The sequence below is a fragment of the Myotis daubentonii genome, chromosome 4 (assembly GCF_963259705.1).
Source record: "Myotis daubentonii chromosome 4, mMyoDau2.1, whole genome shotgun sequence".
Lineage (NCBI taxonomy): Eukaryota > Metazoa > Chordata > Mammalia > Chiroptera > Vespertilionidae > Myotis > Myotis daubentonii.
Window position 1 is genome coordinate 48333925 of NC_081843.1, and position 18652 is coordinate 48352576.

General features: G+C 45.3%; 1 protein-coding gene across 6 annotated transcripts in view; it reads left to right on the forward strand.

Moving 5' to 3' along the window:
- The first annotated feature begins 3716 nt into the window (after positions 1-3716).
- TRIM36 (tripartite motif containing 36) overlaps positions 3717-18652 on the forward strand; it is a 44080-nt gene continuing 29144 nt past the window's right edge. For 2 of the 6 annotated variants that reach the window (XM_059693860.1, XM_059693861.1), the window contains exons 1-2: positions 3718-3980; positions 14887-15121. In XM_059693860.1, coding sequence (XP_059549843.1) covers positions 3918-3980; positions 14887-15121 — 298 coding nt within the window. In that variant the 5' untranslated portion in view covers positions 3718-3917. Of the gene's footprint in view, positions 3981-12272; positions 12574-14886; positions 15122-18652 lie in introns of those variants that run through there. The other 4 variants (XM_059693859.1, XM_059693863.1, XM_059693862.1 and 1 more) reach the window with 4 other exon arrangements.

Below are 18652 nucleotides of genomic sequence, written 5' to 3' on the forward strand. Positions count from 1 at the left end.
AGAATGCTACATTTTATGTTGATACTTTTCAAATAAAAACTATTGGAGTAAATTTGAGGGTTTATTAAAACCAAGATATTTTTAGATTATTCTAGTCTCTAATTCTTAAATTAAACTGCTAAACATTGATCATTATAGATTTCAATTGCTAAACCTTCAAAATGCAATTATTGTCTGTGTCCACAGTTTAAAAAACACTTAAAATGTGTATTTTGTTAATGTTATTTGTTGAAATTACTATGTTATGTTGATTACCATTAGATAGAGAAAACAGGGTGTTGTGGATGAAAATGAAGTCAAAAGCTGTGGATCTGGTTACAATTATTTCTAAAATTGGCATGGCAGTAGAGCAGTTATATTGGAAAGTTTTGTCCTTTACATGGAAGTTGGAAATTAGCAGATTTCTCACAGCATGTGACCCTTTATTGCTAGTCTTGCCCAGCCGGTGTGACTCAGTGGTTAAGCGTCAACCTATGAACCAGGAGGTCACAGTTTAATTCCCAATCAGGGCACATGCCCAGGTTGTGGGCTCAATCCCCAGTGTAGGACATGCAGGAGGCAACCGATCAATGATTCTCTCTCATCACTGATGTTTCTATCTTTCTCCTCCTCTACCCTCCTCTCTGAAATCAATTAAAAATGTTGTGTAAAATATATATGCTAGTCTTCTCATTGTGAAAAATTCACACATGACATAATCCTTCTATTAACAATCTCTCTCTTAGGTGAGGAAGTCTTTCATGAAGCAGCACGGGTTATGTTATTTTCATGATTTTTGAGAAATATGAATTAATCTTCTAAAAATTTTGTTTCCTTTGTGGAAAGAAGTTTGACATTAATCTGTCCGATATTAATCTTATTTTGTTTTTGGAAGTAAGAGAAATAATAAAGCAACTTTTGTTTGGCACTTATTAACTGTCTTACCCTGTGTCTTTGAAGTCCATGCAGAGAATTTCAGGGGAAATTTTAACGTGGTCTTCCTTTTATATGCCTGTCATCTTTGAAAGGTCTTTACTGCTCCATAGTGCTCTTTGCACACTGACAACAATGAAGAGTGGTAAATGCCACCAGGCATCTGAGTAAATGCTCAGGACCCTATCTGGGTTCTAACTTCTGGACATGGATCTGGACTCAGGCAGTTCTCCTTCCTGCCACTGCAGCAGCTTATTCTAAGAACCATTCCAAACCCCCCAACTTTGTCTTGGGTAGGAATTTAAGCAATTGATAAGGATAATTTTGCCTGGAGTATTTCCCAGTAGAAAGTGATCAAGTGGACGGAAAAGAGTGGGAAAGAGTGGCGGCTAATGTTGCCCTAGGGCCGTGGTTGGCAAACTGTGGCTCGCGAGCCACATGCAGCTCTTTGGCCCCTTGAGTGTGGCTCTTCCTAAGCCTTAGGAGTACCCTAATTAAGTTATTAACAATGTACCTACCTATATAGTTTAAGTTTAAAAAATTTGGCTCTCAAAAGAAATTTCAGTCATTGTACTGTTGATATTTGGCTCTGCTGACTAATGAGTTTGCCGACCACTGCCCTATGGTAAAGGGATCCTAGAGGTCTTAGCATTAAGACTAGGAAGGGTTAGCCTTAGCTGGTTTGGCTCAGTGGATAGAGAGTTGGCCTGAGGACTGAAGAGTCCCAGGTTCGATTCAGGTCAAGGGCACATGCCTGGGTTGCAGGCTCGGTCCCCAGCAGGTGGCAGGCGATCATTGATTCTCTCTCATCAATGATGTTTCTCTCTCTCTCCCTCTCCCTTCCTTTCTGAAATCAATAAAAAAAAAAAAATTTTTTTAAAAAGAGTAGGAAGGGTTAGATATCATTTCATTCAAAACCAGTCATTTCCCAGAACATAAAATTATCAGTTACCTACCTGATATCTTCCGTTCCTTGATTTTGTTTAGAGTAGCGATCAATGTTCCCAGAGTAAAATAATCACCTTCTAGCCTTCCTTGCAGCTAAGGGTGGACATGTGACCCATTTCTCACAAGGGAGATGTTAAGTGGAGGTCATTGAATGGAGTTTGGGGGCACGTTTTTTGGGAAAACATTTGGCTTGTATGCCTCTTTGTCTCTACTTTCCTCCTCCCTGCTTGTAAAACAGGCGTAAGATTAGTTGTTCAGCTCTAACACTGTGATTTTTATCATGCCCAGAAGCATGGAAAATTTCACCTTTAGAGCAATCTGTCAAGTATTGTTAATATTAAAGAGGAATCCATTCAGCTACAGATCTCATTTGGATTCTATTAGTTTTCCTTACGAAAGCAAAGAGCATGCACAAGGTTCTACAGAACTTGAGGAGAAGCAGCTTCAAAACAAAAAGCATTGTGATGGTGTCTTACCTCCTAATGAGCCCCCCCGCCCCCGTCCCCCAAATGAACACTCAGCAGGTTAATTTTTGCTGCTTGTCCTAATAGGCTACCTGGACCAACACAGAAGGAAGGCAACACATTGAAGAGGGGGACCAACGTTCTGGTAGAACAGTCAAGGAGTGATTATTGGACATTTAAGAAGAGGTGTGCAGGAAAAAAAAATTTATGTACTTTTAGACTTCTGGGCCAAAGAGGAAAAAATTTTAAACGACCAAAAGAAGAGGCAAATAAGAAAAACCCGTCTCATCAAGCCTGCAAAATCCTATGCTTCCGTAAATTAGGTCATTTCCACCCTGCACCCTGCCGCTGATGCTGAGCCCAGTGCAAACTCTGCCACCTGCTTCAGGAAAGTGGTTGACCCCTGTGGTAAATCTTACATTTGTGTCTAATCTAATTATCGCTGGCAGAGATGGATATTTAGTAGGAAACCTCAGCCCTTATCGCTCTCCACCTTTTCAAGAAAGGTAAGACTGCCTAGAGTGAAGTAATAGACCAGAACTGACTTTGTTCAGCCAAGTTTTCTTTTCAAGAGAAGCAAAGATTGTCAGGTATGAATGGAGCAGGAAGAAGACTGAGAGGCCATTGCTGCTGCAGCCTCCTAGGGGAGCTGCTATTTTAAAAAGAAGTGTAAAATGTGAGAAACATGCACTGAATGTTTAACTCAATCACTGAAAGGAATGACTGGAAAGTGAGTTAGTCGCATAAGTAAGGATGACAGTGTTTGTCCAGGAACCTTGCTGGCAGGAATGCTTTTTTAAAAAAAATAATTTAATTAAGGGAAGGTTGAGTATCAGGAGGATATAGAGATACAATCGACCTTACACACTTAGAGCGTTTAAAATACAGTCCTTGTGTTTGTTCTCATCTCAGAAGCGCGGGGGTTGGTCTTTGTTACCTATTGGATTTCAGGAAGGCTGACTTGAGATGCGGCGTTGCCATTTCCTGGGCCCTCACTTATGTTTTCTTTTCTTTTCTGTTTTTCCGGCGCTGGCAGCCAGATCCTTTGTTGTGCCTCCTCTGCATTCATTCTCTCTGCCCTCGCACCTCCAGACAGGGTGATGGGGTTTTCCTGGTCCTCGAGCTGGGAGCTCCGGACAGACACCTTCCCGGGCATCGGATAAAGCGCCACTTTAATCACCCAGTGGGTGTCCGGGCTGGGTCCGCGCCACACGGGAGCGGCCCCTCTTTTGTGTTGGGTGTTTGTCTCGGCAGCGGCCGGACCCCCGCGGGAGGCGTGGGCCACGACCCCCGAGGAGGCGGGGCCTCGGCGCGGGCTCCGCCTGCTGTGGGTTTCACCGCGGCCGCCCTTGTTTGCTCCGTTACATCGTCCTGCCGTCCGCTTCTCCGGGAGCTAAGCACAGGGCTGCCCAGAGCTGCCTTCTTCCCACCCAACCCCGCCTTTTGCTCGCCCCGCTTTCCCATTCTCCCTCCTGAACAACACACCGGCGGGGCGCTTGGCAAAACAGACTGAAAAGCAGAGAGAGAGAGAGAAAACAAGAGCACATCTGATGCACCGCCTGGGTCTCCCAGAGTTGGTGAAGGCTCGTGACCATGTCTGACTCGGGGGAGATGAGTGAATTTGGCTACATCATGGAATTGCTGGCCAGGGGCAAGGTAAGTGACGGGGCGTGCGTGCGGCGCCGGGCCCCCACTCCGGGCGCTACCTGGCCGCCAGCCGTGGGCGCCCCGCTCCATTCCGGGGAGGGGCCGGGATCCCGCGTCCACTTCTCAGCCCGGCGTCCCAGCCGCTGCGGAAGGCAGAGTAGCTGCCTTTTCTTTATTAGGCGGCATCTCTGACATGTGCCGACGGGGAGTTTCCAGCGTGTTTGGGGCCAGCTGGGCGACGGGAGAGCCCCGGGGGACCAAGAGGAGCGCGCTCCCAGCCCGCGGAGATGGGGGTCGGGGTTGGGGGCAAGGTGGGGGGAGGGCCGGGCGTTGGCCAAGGGGGCGCGCCTGGGGGCACCCGGGGCTGCCCAGGCCTGGTGACTTCGAGTGAGTGACCTCGCCTGTCCAGGCACCGAGCGCGGAGGGAGGGTCCGAGCAGTGAACAGGTCGGGAGGTCGGGGTCGGCTTGAGCCTGAAGTCCGACCCGGCGGCGGGTAAACCGGGCAGAAGCTTTGATCGCCCGGCCTAGGCGCTTTCAGCCTTCCTCCCAAGTCCTGAGCCGCTGCCCAGGCCCGGGATCTTTCGACCGGTTTCTTGTGGCGGGGAGCGGGGAGATGGCGAAGAGCTGGATTTCAGCCCGGCACCTGTCCCGGAGCCGGTTCCAAATCCGGGCAAGCGCTGTCGGCGGCGCCTCGCGGCCACGCCCTCGGCCGGCCGGTTGGCGCCGCGCCCGGGCAGGAAGCCTTTCGGGGAGCCTGGCCCCCACGCTGCGTGCGAGAAACTGCCCGGAGAGGCGCCTAAGTGGTGTCCCGGAGGGAGGTGTCGGGAAATGCAAAGGCCACCCTGTGCGCGGTCCGCCGGGATTTGCATGCTAGAAACCGGGTCTGCGTTTCGCCCTCTGCACCTGGAGTTTCGCGAAGAGGCGATGGCACAGAGGAAAGGGGACTCCCTGCGCACAGTCATCAGAAAGGAGAAGGATGATTCTGCAAGCCTGGGGTGCACACCTGAAGCTTCAGCCTCAGACCTCACCCCAGCTCCGCGGATATGGAGTGTGGAATGGTTTTAGCGTCAGGCCAGACAGCCCTGCGGCTGGTTTAACGCTTCCAGGCTAAAGCGTCCCTGGCGAACGTGCTCCTCCCTGAACTCTCTCTCCTGTTCTGCACACACGGAATTCACTCATCCAAGATAGAACGCTTATTAACATTGGAAAGTAGGATCGCCCCTAGCAATTACAGCCCTAGACCAGAAGTACAAATGTCACACTCTTCTTACCCTGGGCTCCAGTCTGCCCAGAGACACCCTGGCCAGTACATCCAAGCGCCTTGTCACCACCAATAGCCTCCCCTTGGCCACCCATCAGGGTGCATACCATAGTCCCCTCCAGGGGAAAAAAGTCCCCAAGGAAGTGCTGGTTCTGGGCGAGGAGGCTTGCACCCAGAGGGCCAGAACCAGGCCCTCAAAAGCACTCACAGGACCCTGGTGCACAGGAACTCTGGGGGGTGGGCTGGGAGGGGGAGGGGGGGAGGATGGCATTTATGGATTACAAAATAAATAGACCACTCTCAACTGAAATATGAGTTTAGGCCTGTGGTGCTCAGACATTCTTCAAAGTGAGCCAGAATTGTATTAATACTTACCTTCAGCAGGCAGAATTTTAAAATCTGAAAGGATAGTTTAGGGGTGGCACCCAGGGATCCATATGTTGGCACCCCAGGTGATCATAGAACATATGGGTAAACTGAAGACAGAACCATTAGTGAACCCTTAACACTCAATAAAGTCAGGTAAACAAAAACAAACTTCTCAGAACTAGCAATGTGTTTACCACAATATGCCCACTGTAATGAAAAAAATAAAAACAAAATAACCTTTGGTTTCAACCACTGAACTTCTCTGCCTCACTCTCTCCTAGGCTTCAGCAGTGGGCCTTCGGCAACAGAGAGCATGCTCAGCTGACTTCCAAAGTTAGAGGGGGCCGGCCTCCCTGTGAAATCTGAGTTGGGGAGCAGGCTCTCACAATAAGAACTTGGGACAGTTCCTCCCTGCGACTTTTTTCTTCTTGGTGGTGGTGGTGGTGGTGGTGACGGTGGTGGTGGTGGTGGTGGTGGTGGTGGTGACGGTGACGGTGGTGGTGGTGATGGTGGTGGTGGTGACGGTGGGGGTGGTGGTGTGTGTGTCAGGAGTAGCCTTCTAACCAAGCTTACTCCCACTCTCCTCACAGACACCCTCCCACCCCCCAACTCCATTTAAAACCCTCACTTTGTGTGAGATTATACAGGGTTTGAATACTGAATACCTACCTCTCTGAGTATTAGCCATAGAATAGCAGAGCTTTGAGATTTGCTTTACTTCCTCTGAGGAGTTAGGTTCCACTTTGTAGTCCAGGCTTGTAATGTAAAGAATGACGTGAAACTGGTCTAATTACACCAAGTTGGCTGAGCTCATGGAAAGCATAGGCCAGTTATCCTCTTGCTCCTTTCCTCCAAAGTTGAGACCAGTGACAATTATTAAAATTTCTTTCACTTTTCTCTGATGGCTTTAAAATTTTACAAAATTAATATATGCTTCTTCAAAATAGTCAACCTTTCCAGAAAGTTTTACCGAATAAAAGGTGGAACTTCATTCCCACCTCCAATCCCCAGTGGCAGCAGTTTGCTGTGTGTCTATTTTAAATTAAATTAGTTTATTGTTTGTTCTCTGAATGTGGGAGGTGAGCCTTTCATCTTAGGGTAACCTAAAACCCACCTGACCAATTTGATCAGCTTATTTTACTCTATTGTGATGATTACTTTAATATTTAAAGCGCACTGATCTCTACCAGTGTGATCTTTCTGCTCAGCAAACAATACACTCTAAAAGTATAGTTAATACCTGCGATAATTCTCAAAAGGTTTAAAAATCAATGTAAATGGAATTCCTTATATTTCACTATCAGAGAAACTTGTATTTCTGGAAGCTGCTTTTTGTTTCTTTTTTAACTTGTCTCTTTGTTCTGAAAGAGAGCTTTCCAAATCTGTGGTCAATATTGGTCTCTAGAATGGTTTGCCTTGCTAATTTTTTAAAGCAAGTTCATATACCTCTTGCCTTCACATTATTATACACTCTTCTGGAATCATACGACAAAGATTTGATGACAAAGAACATTGAAGGATTTAAATCTAGTATACCTCTTTATATTTAGAGTAACTTACATTGTTATATTTATGTATAAGTAGCCAGAAAATGCTTCTTGTTTCTTATAGTTCAATAGTTGCTGTTTAGGCACTTCCAAAAAGTATCTGAATGGTTTGTCCAGTGGTTTGAACAAAATAAAACAAGCTTTGGAATGTTACATTTCATTTTGACAGAGAAACAGGCAATGATTCCATTGCTCAGTGAATTGTTACTTTTAACTTTGAACATCTTTTAGACACAAAAATATTAAAAAATTTTCAAAAATCTAAATTTTACTTTAAAACAAGAAGATACTTGTATACTGAAAGAATTCGGTTTAGAAAATCCTCAAATCTAGACTAATATAAAATCTTAAACATCTCATGGACCAAAACTAAAATAATACCAAATGGCCTATTTCAAAAGGCTCAACAGATAGTTTCGTACAAAATTGAAATCTAAACTGGGTGATAATGCTAAAGTTGTGGTCACTGCAATATATATATATATATATTGAGTTTGGGTAAAATGTGTGTATTATGGGGGGTACTGAAGGCAAACAGAAGATTTAGACTGAAGCAAATTCATTTGAAAACAGCTAGTTTCACAAATAACATTATAATTTCTTTCTGATGTTTTTACTACACAATTCAAAAGATAATTTGGAAAACATGTACCTCAAACTGTAAAAGAATGTTTAAGTGAGATCTTTTATGAAATTGTAAATTTCATGTTTTATACTTAACCTGTGGGCAACACAGTAGGGATGCTGGAGTGAGACCCAGATTTGAATCTGGCTCTTTTGGCATTTAATATGACCTTGAGGGTACTACTTAATATCTGAGTGGAAGAAGGGGGGAGTTGTGGTTGTTACATGTTCCCTTTGAAGGGAATTATATCTATGTCACAGGGTTTTTGCAAGTCTTATGTGAATATTTTATGCAAAGTTCCTGATACTGTTATTGGCACATTAAGTAGGCTCTCAATAAATGAAAGCTATTATATCTAGCTACTATGACAATAGGGTTGGGGCTTGAGACACCCTATAACTAAACTGTAATCATTAGCAAGTAGATATAAAATTGCCAGATAAAATACAGGAATTAGAGTTAACTTTGAATTTCAGATAAACAACATATAATTGTTTTAGTATAAGTATGTCCCATTCAATATCTGGGACATACTTTATACTAAAAATTTTCCAGTATGTATCCGAAAATCAAACTTAACAGGGTATCTATCCTGTTTTTATTTGCCACCCTAGGTGTAGAAATAATAAGATACAATCAAAAGGGACCAGTTGACAACCTCTAAATATTACCAGTGTTGTTCACCTCAAGGTGGTTGAGACCCCTTTGCTTACCAGTCATGCAGCCAGTACTCTCCTGCCATTAATGTCTGCCAGAGCAGCACTGTGTATCAAGTTTCAAATTGTTGGTCTGGTCCTACCATTTAGTAGATAAATGCCTACTAGATTTTCTCTTAAAACAAACAAAAGTTCAGCCCTGGCCAAGTAGCTCAGTTGGTTGGAGCATTGACCCGATATGACACAGTTTTGGGTCCATCCCTGGTCATGGCACATATAGGAGTCAACCAATAAATGCATAAATAAAAGGAACAACAGGTCAATGTCTCTCTCTCTAAAAATCAATAAAAAATGTAAAGCTATTTGGTAGATTTAACATAAAAAAAGAAAAAACAAAAGCTTAAATGGATGGGAAGATAAGGCTTATACAACATCAAACATTAGTGTACAAAATGAGAGTATGGAAGCATGTTAAACTGAGTGGTAAAAGTCTAAGTGCTAAAGTTGTTCAGAGTAAGGGGAGCTAATCAATGAAAACTAGACAAATGAGGAAGGAGGCTCTAGATCTGCAGCTTGAAAGATGAGTAGGATTTGGCAAGGCTATGGAAATCTGAACTTCCTGGCTCACTGGACTCCCTCCCTTGAGGTTGTTCCCATAGAAACACTTTATGACAGGTGAACTTGGCCTGTCAGAGGCTTGAGTCAATAATTAATAAATGCCATTTATTGACCCTTCACCTAGAACCTTCTGATACCCAGCAGCATAGACAACGCATGTGCAAGTCACTGTGAAGCCCTGTGATTTACTTCATTGACAACTTCCTTCTTTCCCCTGAGTTCAGGACTCTTAATTTTGTACCCAGGTTGTTCACAACAGGGGGCAAGGTTTAGGATTATGTAGCCATGTCACCTTGTTACTTCTTGATTAGGCCATACTAACAGTATGAGACCGTGGCTGTTTGATTTCAGACCAAACAGATTCAGAGCCAGTAGTGCTTAAAGCACTTACTGAAATATGCATCATGGTCATTAGGACTTGACTCCGCCAGTAATTTAATCTCTTGTTGGCTATTAGGAGTCAGTATGGAAAGAGACCTGGTCAGTTTACTGAGTAGGGTATAGCCTAAAGAGTAACAGGTTTATATTTTAATGTCAGGTAACAAACAATTATTGAACCTGCATATTGTGTGTGTGTGTGTGTGTGTGTGTGTGTGTGTGTGTGTGTGTGTGTGTGTGGTGTGTGTGTTTGGGGAGTGGCAGTTTTTGGCAGGTGAAGTAGGAGACAACTGATGACATCATTGTTTGACCTTTTGGACTTCATGAAGTGGATAGATTTGAGACAGCTCATGCCTCTATGACAGACGAGCAATTGAGCTACATCAACAAGCACAAGATATCACAATGTAGGCAAGAGTACTGAAGATCTGTGGACTGGGTGGAGGGTGTTAGGCGTGGAATAATAGGCTTCCTTGTGTTGAATTTTGACCCATATTTTAAAAGAAAGCATTAGAAAAGGAGATGCTAGGATATTCCAAACTAGAAAGGGGTGGGCACTACGGGATAGCATATGAAATGCAAATTAGAGGAATAATGATTTAAAAAACAAAATAATACAGATCTTTCATGTTCCAACAGCTATGGAAAAGAAGCACTTTATTCCAGGCCCTCCATACTACAGTAGACTCATTTTGTGTTATTACAAGTTTACCTCTCTGTCCTGCCCTGCCCTCAAACATTCTAATATGTTCACATGGACTGGAGAGAAAGGATTTTTAAAATACAGTGATTTTGCCCTGGCTGGTTTGGCTCAGTGAATAGAGTGTCGACCTGGGGACTAAAGGGTCCTGGTTTAGATTCTGGTTAGGGGCACATGCCCGGGTTGTGGGCTTGGTCCCTAGTCCGGGAGGTGCAGAAGGCAGTCAGTCGGTGATTCTTTCTCATCATTGATGTTTCTCTCCCTTCCTCTCTGAAATCAATAAAAATATATTTTAAAAAATAGTGATTTTAAAAAGTACAAAACCATATTTTTAAAAGCACAAAATCCATATGGTTTTGTACTTTTAAATATCACTATTATTTTTTAGAAATCCTTTCTCATTAGTACATGCATTTTATCTGCTGCCTAATATTTCATGGTATGGATGTACATTGTTGATGATAGAAATTTAGTTTGTATAAATAAGGTCCCCGATTAAGATCATTGTACTGATGTGAGATTACAGCCAGAGGGGAATTATTTGAGCCAGACCAACATTGAAAACAGAAACTGATGTATAAATGCTTTCTAATGGTTGAGCTTTAAAAATATATCTCTGGGAACATGGTGTAGTACTTTTTACATGTAACTAAAGTCCACAGGCATTCCTTACTTCCCTCCTTAGATTAGGGTGCTTCAGGACCTGTAGGGAGAAAGCAGCCTCAATTCCAGCATGTGGGGGCCACACAACAGGCGTTCATGCGGATCAGAAAAGTCCAGTCATTGCTTGGCCCGGCGTTCATCCCTCTGCACCTCATCCGTAAACGGAGCGTTTCCATTAAGGACAATTGCTCTGGCCCCGTTGCTGTTCTTAATTCTCCTCCGCTACATCGTTATTCAATCGCCGGCTGGAGAAGAGGCCACCACTGCGGACAGAGCTGTGGGAGACGGCACCACTGTCCACAGCGAGAGGGCTCTTGCAAACACGCAGTAAAGTGGGAGGCATTTCAAAGCCTGAAGGGGATGCCGCCGCAGCGCCGTGGCCCCTTCCCCTGGCGGTGCAGAGCGCGTTTTCTCAGTCTGGACATAAGGATGGAGTTAGTCAGCCGGGAGGGCGGGGGCTGATCGAGTGCGGCTTCCAACAGCCCCAGGTTCGTTTGTTTTCATTTGCTTTGAAAACAAGATAGAAGAGGCGCGCGTGAGCGTGGCAGGTGGATTTTACAATCCCAGTCCCGGATCTGTGGAAGCCGCGCCCCCCTCCTCCGCCGCCGCCCATCACGGGGTACCTGGAGCCGGCGCAGCTCCGGACCGGCTGTGCCGACTTCCCCGCGCGCTCGGTCCCCGGGGCTGGGGCGGGGCGGGGCGGGGGAGCCGCAGAGCAGCTGCGGGGCGGGGGCAGGGCTGACTGGGCGCGGCGGGCCTCCCGTGCTGCCGTCTCTGGAGTTCAATGCCTGTCCAGCCCCGGGAGAGGGATTCCTGCTGTGCGGTCTGCACGCGCGCCACTAGGCAAGAACGTGTTGTGCGTGTGGAAAAGCAGAAGCAAAAAGCGGAATATGAATGGTTGATGATCAGTCAGGGGCTGTGGAGTTCACCCCATGAATCCGCCGGAAGAGCAGGAGGAGAGCGGGGCGGGGACAGGGACCCCCTACTAGGGAAATCCACGGCCGGCCCGTGCGGGGATCGGATGGGCGGGGTTCGTCCCGGCCGCCTCCGCAGCGCGGGTTCTGCGGTCGCCCGCGCCTCGCCGCCGCGACTGGAGTCAGGAAAAGTGACTTGTCTGTGATGCTCGGTGCCGCGCTTTACCGAAGGCCAGGAAGCGCAAGATGAAGCGCAGGGGGCCGCGGGGCCAGAGGCCAGGCTGCAGGGGGCCGCCCGCCACACGCTGGCCGGCCCCGCGCTGCCCTCCGCCCGCCGCGCCCTCACTTCCGCCCTCCTACCCCGCAGGGGGCGACCGCGGCGGCCCGGGTAGGAGGGAGGGCACTGGCCACCCCGCACCCCAGCCCCAGCCCCACCCCAGTCCCAGTCCGGCCGCTCCGCCGCCCGGCGGCCCCCTACCGCCCTAGCCCCGCCTCCTTTGTGCGGTGGGCGCTGTTGCCCGGGTGCCGGCGCCGCCCCGCCCCGCCCCGCCCTCGGGACGCCCAGGTCCCCGCGCGGCCGTCGGCCCCGCCGCAGTCCGCAGGAGGCGCCGCCGCCGCTGAGCTCCCGGGGCGCCGCAGGGAGCCACGCGCCTCTCTGCGCCCTGCTTTCGCCCGCCCTGGCCTCTGCTCTCGTCGGTCCGCTGGTCGGTCCGGCAGACCAGCCCGCGCTCCGGCTCGCAGCCCCGGCTCCCCGGCCGCCGCAGGGACCAGCCCACCAGACCCTGCCTGGCGCTCGTCGGCCCCGCCGAACCCCGCGGTTGATGACACCTGGCGGAGGCGAGCATGGAGGGGGACGGCTCAGACGCGCCGGTGAGTGGGGCCGGGGCCCCTGGTCTCTCCCCTCGGCGCTCAGTGGGCGGGAGCCGCTCCTCCCGAGGAGCGGAGGCTGCCGAGCGGTGGCCTCGCTTCCTCTTCGCCTTCCCGGTCCCAGGCCGGGTTCCGCAACCGGCGCGCCCCCTTTCCCCTCCTCGGAGGGTCGGACTCCGGGGTGACCTGGGCCCGAAAGAGGGCGCCCTCGGGTGCGGTTATCGCCCATCGGAGCACCTGGGGAATCCGGGCGGGGCTCTGCCATGGAGTTCAGGTGGTAGAACGAATTGGCTCCGTGGAGTCCGGTGCCCATCGCGGCTCGGGGCGCGCGTCCCGCCGCCCTTTGTCTGGGGGCGCGGAGGTCGGGCTGGAGTTCCAGGCCCCCCGCGGCTCGGCCCGTCCGCCGGCCCGGGCTCCTCCCGGCTCCGCCAGCTCCCGGAAGGCGGGCTCCCTCTGGCCGCTGTCGGGGTGCCAGTGGTTTTGTTTGAAGGGATCGGATAGGCAGTTCTTAAGAACTTGTTCATTTTCTGTCGAACCTCGTTTATTTGGAACCATCTTAATTGTGGGAACTACCACATCACATTTCTCTTCATCGGATGGTTCCCCCTCAATGAATATAAAATGAACACTAATTTATCTTCTGGGTAAAAAACTACTTTTTATGCATCGTGCTTAAAAGGCTTGTGTAGTGCTTTATGTACAGGAAAAATGGAAATGAATTTAGATCTAAGGGTGGGAAGTAAACCTCCCATAAAATGGGGTGTGAGAACCTACGTTGGACATTCTGAACAATATTTTCCTTTGAATTGTCAATTTTCTTGGAAAATGAAATAGGATGTAAGTATCCCCTGTTCTTTGATGTGAATTGTGAGGTGTGGCTGTCTTTCCCAGTTTACTCAAATTATGACATAATGCGGGGCTTTTATTAAATACAGGGTGAAGTAACAGTAGGTTTACCGTTCTGAGTACATAAAACAGCTTATTCTTGTATCATTACTTTTTAATTGTATTATTTTCCATACGGAAAACCGTAGACCTACTTTTGCCCCACCCTGTATTTATTGAGTGATGCAGCAAGAAATGCCACAAAGACCCATTGAGACAGTTGGCTGTAGTGCTATTGTCAGGGATTAAAGCACTTTTTGTCACTTCAGGGGGATAGAATAGCATGCATTTTTATTTAATTTTTAAAAGTGGCTCAATTCAGTTGTAATTGTGCATTTGCAGGAGTTGAAATGATTGTACAAGGTTATGAGTACTTTAATGTTGGACTATTCACTAAAATTGCAGGCAGTCTTAGCCCCTGAAATTTAGTATATGTGTGTGGGGGGGATTGCTTAGGGAAAGGATGGGAAAACTCATATGAGGTTATCAAACCTTTTTAGTTGTGATAAGAGTCTAAATGTTCCCCCCTTGAAAATAATGCAAGCTTGTACTATTGAAAGCATTTATAATGGTGCCTTCTAGTTTCTACACCCTTGCAATATTTATCATGTGCTTTTAAGATAACTGCTTTGCTATTGCAGCATGAGAACCTCAAGCATTTTACCTCCATTACAGTTGCAGCTGTAATGTGCATGACATTGGTCACATTTAATGCAGGGAATTGCTGATAATCCACCTTGTCAACAGATTTCAAGAAGGGTTCCATGAACATACTAGCTAACTTTGTTTTGACCAGCTCTTGTTATTTGCTACTCACAAAGTTAATGTGCTATATTCTTTTTTTTTTAATAGATATTTTTTGATTTTTTACAGAGAGGAAGGAAGAGGGATAGTGAGTTAGAAACATCAATGAGAGAGAAACATGGATCAGCTGCCTCTTGCACACCCCCTACTGGGGATGTGCCCGCAACCAAGGTACATGCCCTTGACCGGAATCGAACCTGGGACCCTTGAGTCCGCAGGCCAACGCTCTATCCACTGAGCCAAACCGGTTAGGGCAATGTGCTATATTCTTAATTTTTATTGAAGTAATCTGCTTTTAAGATTTCACTGAAATCTTAAAAAAGTAAGTTAGTGATGGTTTGAATAACTTCATAATTGATGAAATATTATGATTTCCTAATATTTTCTGCTAATTTTTCTCATACTTCAGTTTTTACCATGTCATGTCACTTCAGCTCTAGGCGATTGGGCATTGAGAAGGAGTTAATGGTACGATATTTCATAGCCAAAAAGGAACTTCAGACTTAAAAATAAATCTTTCTTAATTCTTTTTGGAAAGGTAAGCACATGTACTTCTACAAGAGGTGTAAGCATGTTCATATATTTACCCACTAAGAGTCTTTGATTCTGATTTCTTTTCATTTTAAGGTTACCATTAAGAATATCGAAAGAGAGCTCATTTGCCCAGCATGCAAGGAGCTGTTTACCCACCCGTTGATTCTCCCTTGTCAACATAATATTTGTCATAAGTGTGTGAAAGAACTCTTACTGACACTTGATGATTCATTCAATGACGTGGGATCAGACAACTCCAATCAGAGCAGTCCTCGACTTTGGGTCACCTCCCCTAGCTTGGATAAAATTGACAGGATTAACAGACCAGGTATGTGGTAGAACATTGGGGCTGGGGAATTTCATTGATTACTGTGGAAGGAAATTATTTTTGTCATTTTCAGGGTTAATCTTTCCAGGTGAATAAATTAAAACTGTAGTTAAATGAACTCTTTTTTTTTCTTGTTAATCCTCATAACATTTGTCATTATTTAAATAGTAGTGGAATTCTGTAATAATGATAGAAGTAGGTCTAACGAGATGTGTAGTATATACTAGTATACTGTACCTTTATTATTTACCCAATGTTTAAATTGTTTCCTGTTGGGATAGTTACTTTCTTCTGGACATCCATAGTAAGATTAATGCGGATCTAAATTAATTTATAATCACTGGGAACAGGGCCACTGAAAAATGAAGGGCCAAAGTCAGTAGCGAGGACCAAAGGGTGGCCTAGGTTGGGTAGAAATACCACAGCATCATGGTAGGCATGCTCTTTGTATGGAGAGTGCTTGAGTGGCCATAGCATCAGACTTCAGGGCTTCAACTCTGCCTCATTTGGGCTTTGAGGTTTTAAGTTTAATCCTTCCCTCCTCTCTGTTCATTTCTTCCTCTTATAGTATAGGAGTAACTTTTTAATCTTGTAAGAAAACTTATCAGAAAAGCATCTCTCTTTATTTACATTTTAGGGAATGCCATCTATTTTGGTCTATGCTGTGATATGGAGTCTCCTTGGGTGACATTTATGTCTTTGTGCTCCATCAAAGAGTGGATAATAGTAGATTTGTTGTAAGACTAGTATTATGCTATTTAAAAAACATGTATTTTTCTTCAAATGGTAAACACTAAGATATTTTGCACATATAAAAATTATACATAGACAGTCATGTGCCGCCCAATGAAGGGGATACATTCTCAAATCCCCGTCATTAGATGGCACATGACTATATAGGTATAATTAGGCGTTTTAGTGCTTGTGTGAACATCATAGAGTGCACTTACACAAGCCTACTACACATTATCATAGAGCCCATTGCTTCTAGGCTACGGTCCTGTACATCACATTACTGTACAGAACAACATGAGATTAAATCAAGTACAAGAGATAATGATGCGATGAAGAGACACAGAAAACACAAGATGTATGAGACTATTGCTGGTATAATATGGCATACTGTTTTACAGGACACTTTTTTAATAAGTAGAAGGAGTACACTCTAAGGAGAAAAAGTATAGTACAGTACATATATAACCTGTAACATAAACATAATCATTTATTATCATTATCAAGTATTATGTCCTTTACATAATTGTATGTGCTATACTTTTACATGACTGACAGTAGATTTGGTTACACCAGCATCACCACAAACACGTAACGCGTTGTGCTACTGTGCTAGGATGGCTATGATGTTGCTAGGGGACAGATTTTTCAGGGCCGTTATAATCTTATGGGGCCACTGTCTATGTCACGGAACAAACTGTCATTATGCAGCGCATGACTGTATGCAAACAAGGAGCATTAGGTAACTGGGAGTGCAGGGAGTGGGAGGTCCGAGAGGGTTATGCTCATTGTGAAGTCATCACTTTGTTTCCATCCCTGCTAGGAAACTGGCACACTGAGGAGGGGAAGAAAGACAGTAACAGCCTGATATTCTAGATCCTTACTGACTAATTAGGGACCCCTGCTTGACTGGCCAAGGAAAATTTATTTTTTGTTTGTTAATATTTAGCACAGGCCATTAAAGGGAATTTTAGTTATGTCCTAGTATTTCTATTTATAACTCGATTGTGCTTACATATGTATTTTATGAAATCCTGTATGTTATGTAGGCTTCCAATCTTAAGACTTGTTTAGTTTTTATATGTGATTAATCTGAAGTAGGAATGAGATATAGATGAAATACAGTGAACCATTTCTCTTTTCAGGACCTTACCTACCACAATATTCAATAGATGTTAAATAAATATGTGTTGAGTGGATGTTAAATGACAAACCTCTGCTACAAGATTTGTTCATAGCATGCCATATGACTTATATTCAATAATGGCGTTTTTTCCAAAAGAAGAGATCTATTTCACCATATTTGACTCTGTCTAGATCAAACAGAATTCCTGAGATGTTCCTCCCCCTTCTTTAGGAAGAACTCTATTAAGTTGGATTATGTCGTGAAGGGAGGAAGTTAGAAAACTTTTCTGTGAACAGTTATAGGAAATAAGAACATTTAGCTTGGAGAAGGGACAACTGCAGAATACCATGGCTGTCTCGTGGAAGAGAACAGTACCCTGGGCATCTTCTCGCAAAGGGTCCAGATCAAGGAACCGATGAAATACGAAGGCAGATTTCAAGTTAACGTGAGAGAAAACAAACACTTAAGCCTGTCCAAAAACAAAATGGGCTGCCTGATTTTGTCAGATCACTGTCACTAGAAGTGTTTAAATTAGAGGCAAATTTGTGATTTTTCATAGAGGTCAAATTTAGATGCCATATCGCAGGGGACAAATAGGTACATTAATGAAGCAGGCCCCCAAAAAATAAATACAGGACCTCTGTCATTTTAATTGTTTGATATAGGCATAGAGACAATAAATATTTCATTTTTTCATTAACTCAACTACTATTAGAGGGTTGGCCAGCTGACTCTTGGCCAACCCTGCTGAAGATAGTGGGTGTGGTTTGGGACTGTAGAGACTGGAATGGATGCCTTGTCTAGTGGAGCAGTAGCCATTTGGCACTAGTGAATTATCATATGAGTTTGGGAATTCCAGATTGTTGGATTTACAGTTTTTTTCCCTAACGGAAACCTGATAATGTTTTGATGTAAAGCCTGTTTTTTAAATGTTGGCAGTCAATTCAAATTACTTAAAAACACTGCAAGCTCAACGTAGGGCAGCCAAAACACATCTTTGACTCTGACCCATCCAGCTTTTGGGCCACGAGTGTTTGGAGCTTTTGTTTTAAACATTGGATGGGTGACCATCATTAGCGGGTATTGTAGAGGGGATTTCTGCCTGGGGTGGTAAGTCAGGCCAGTTTTGGTATATCATCTTCCATGTAATCTCTCACCCTGAAGGGCTGTGCCTCTTTGCGTACCAGTTGCATTCATTCATTTGCCAAATATTTAAGTTACCTGCTAGTTATGAGACATGGCTAAAAGAGAGATACAATAATTAGAACACCATCCTTCATCAAGAATGTAAAAAGTAAGTTAACAGATACAGATAGAGCACTCAGAGGGTGAGAAGGCTCCAAGTATAGTCAGTCCTGGAGGTTTATAGCAAATTAATGCAAATTTTAAGATTTTCTATTTATCTCACAGTCACCAGTTTTTTTTTTTTTTTAATACATTCCACTGATTCTTTACAGAGAGGAAGGGAGAGGGACAGAGAGCTAGAAACATCGATGAGAGAGAGACACCGATCAGCTGCCTCCCGCACACCTCCCACTGGGGCTGTGCCCACAACCAAGGTACTTGCCCTTGACCGGAATCGAACCTGGGACCCTTCAGTCCGCAGGCCGACGCTCCATCCACTGAGCCAAACCGGTCAGGGCCACAGTCACCAGTTTTAAAATAGTTACCCT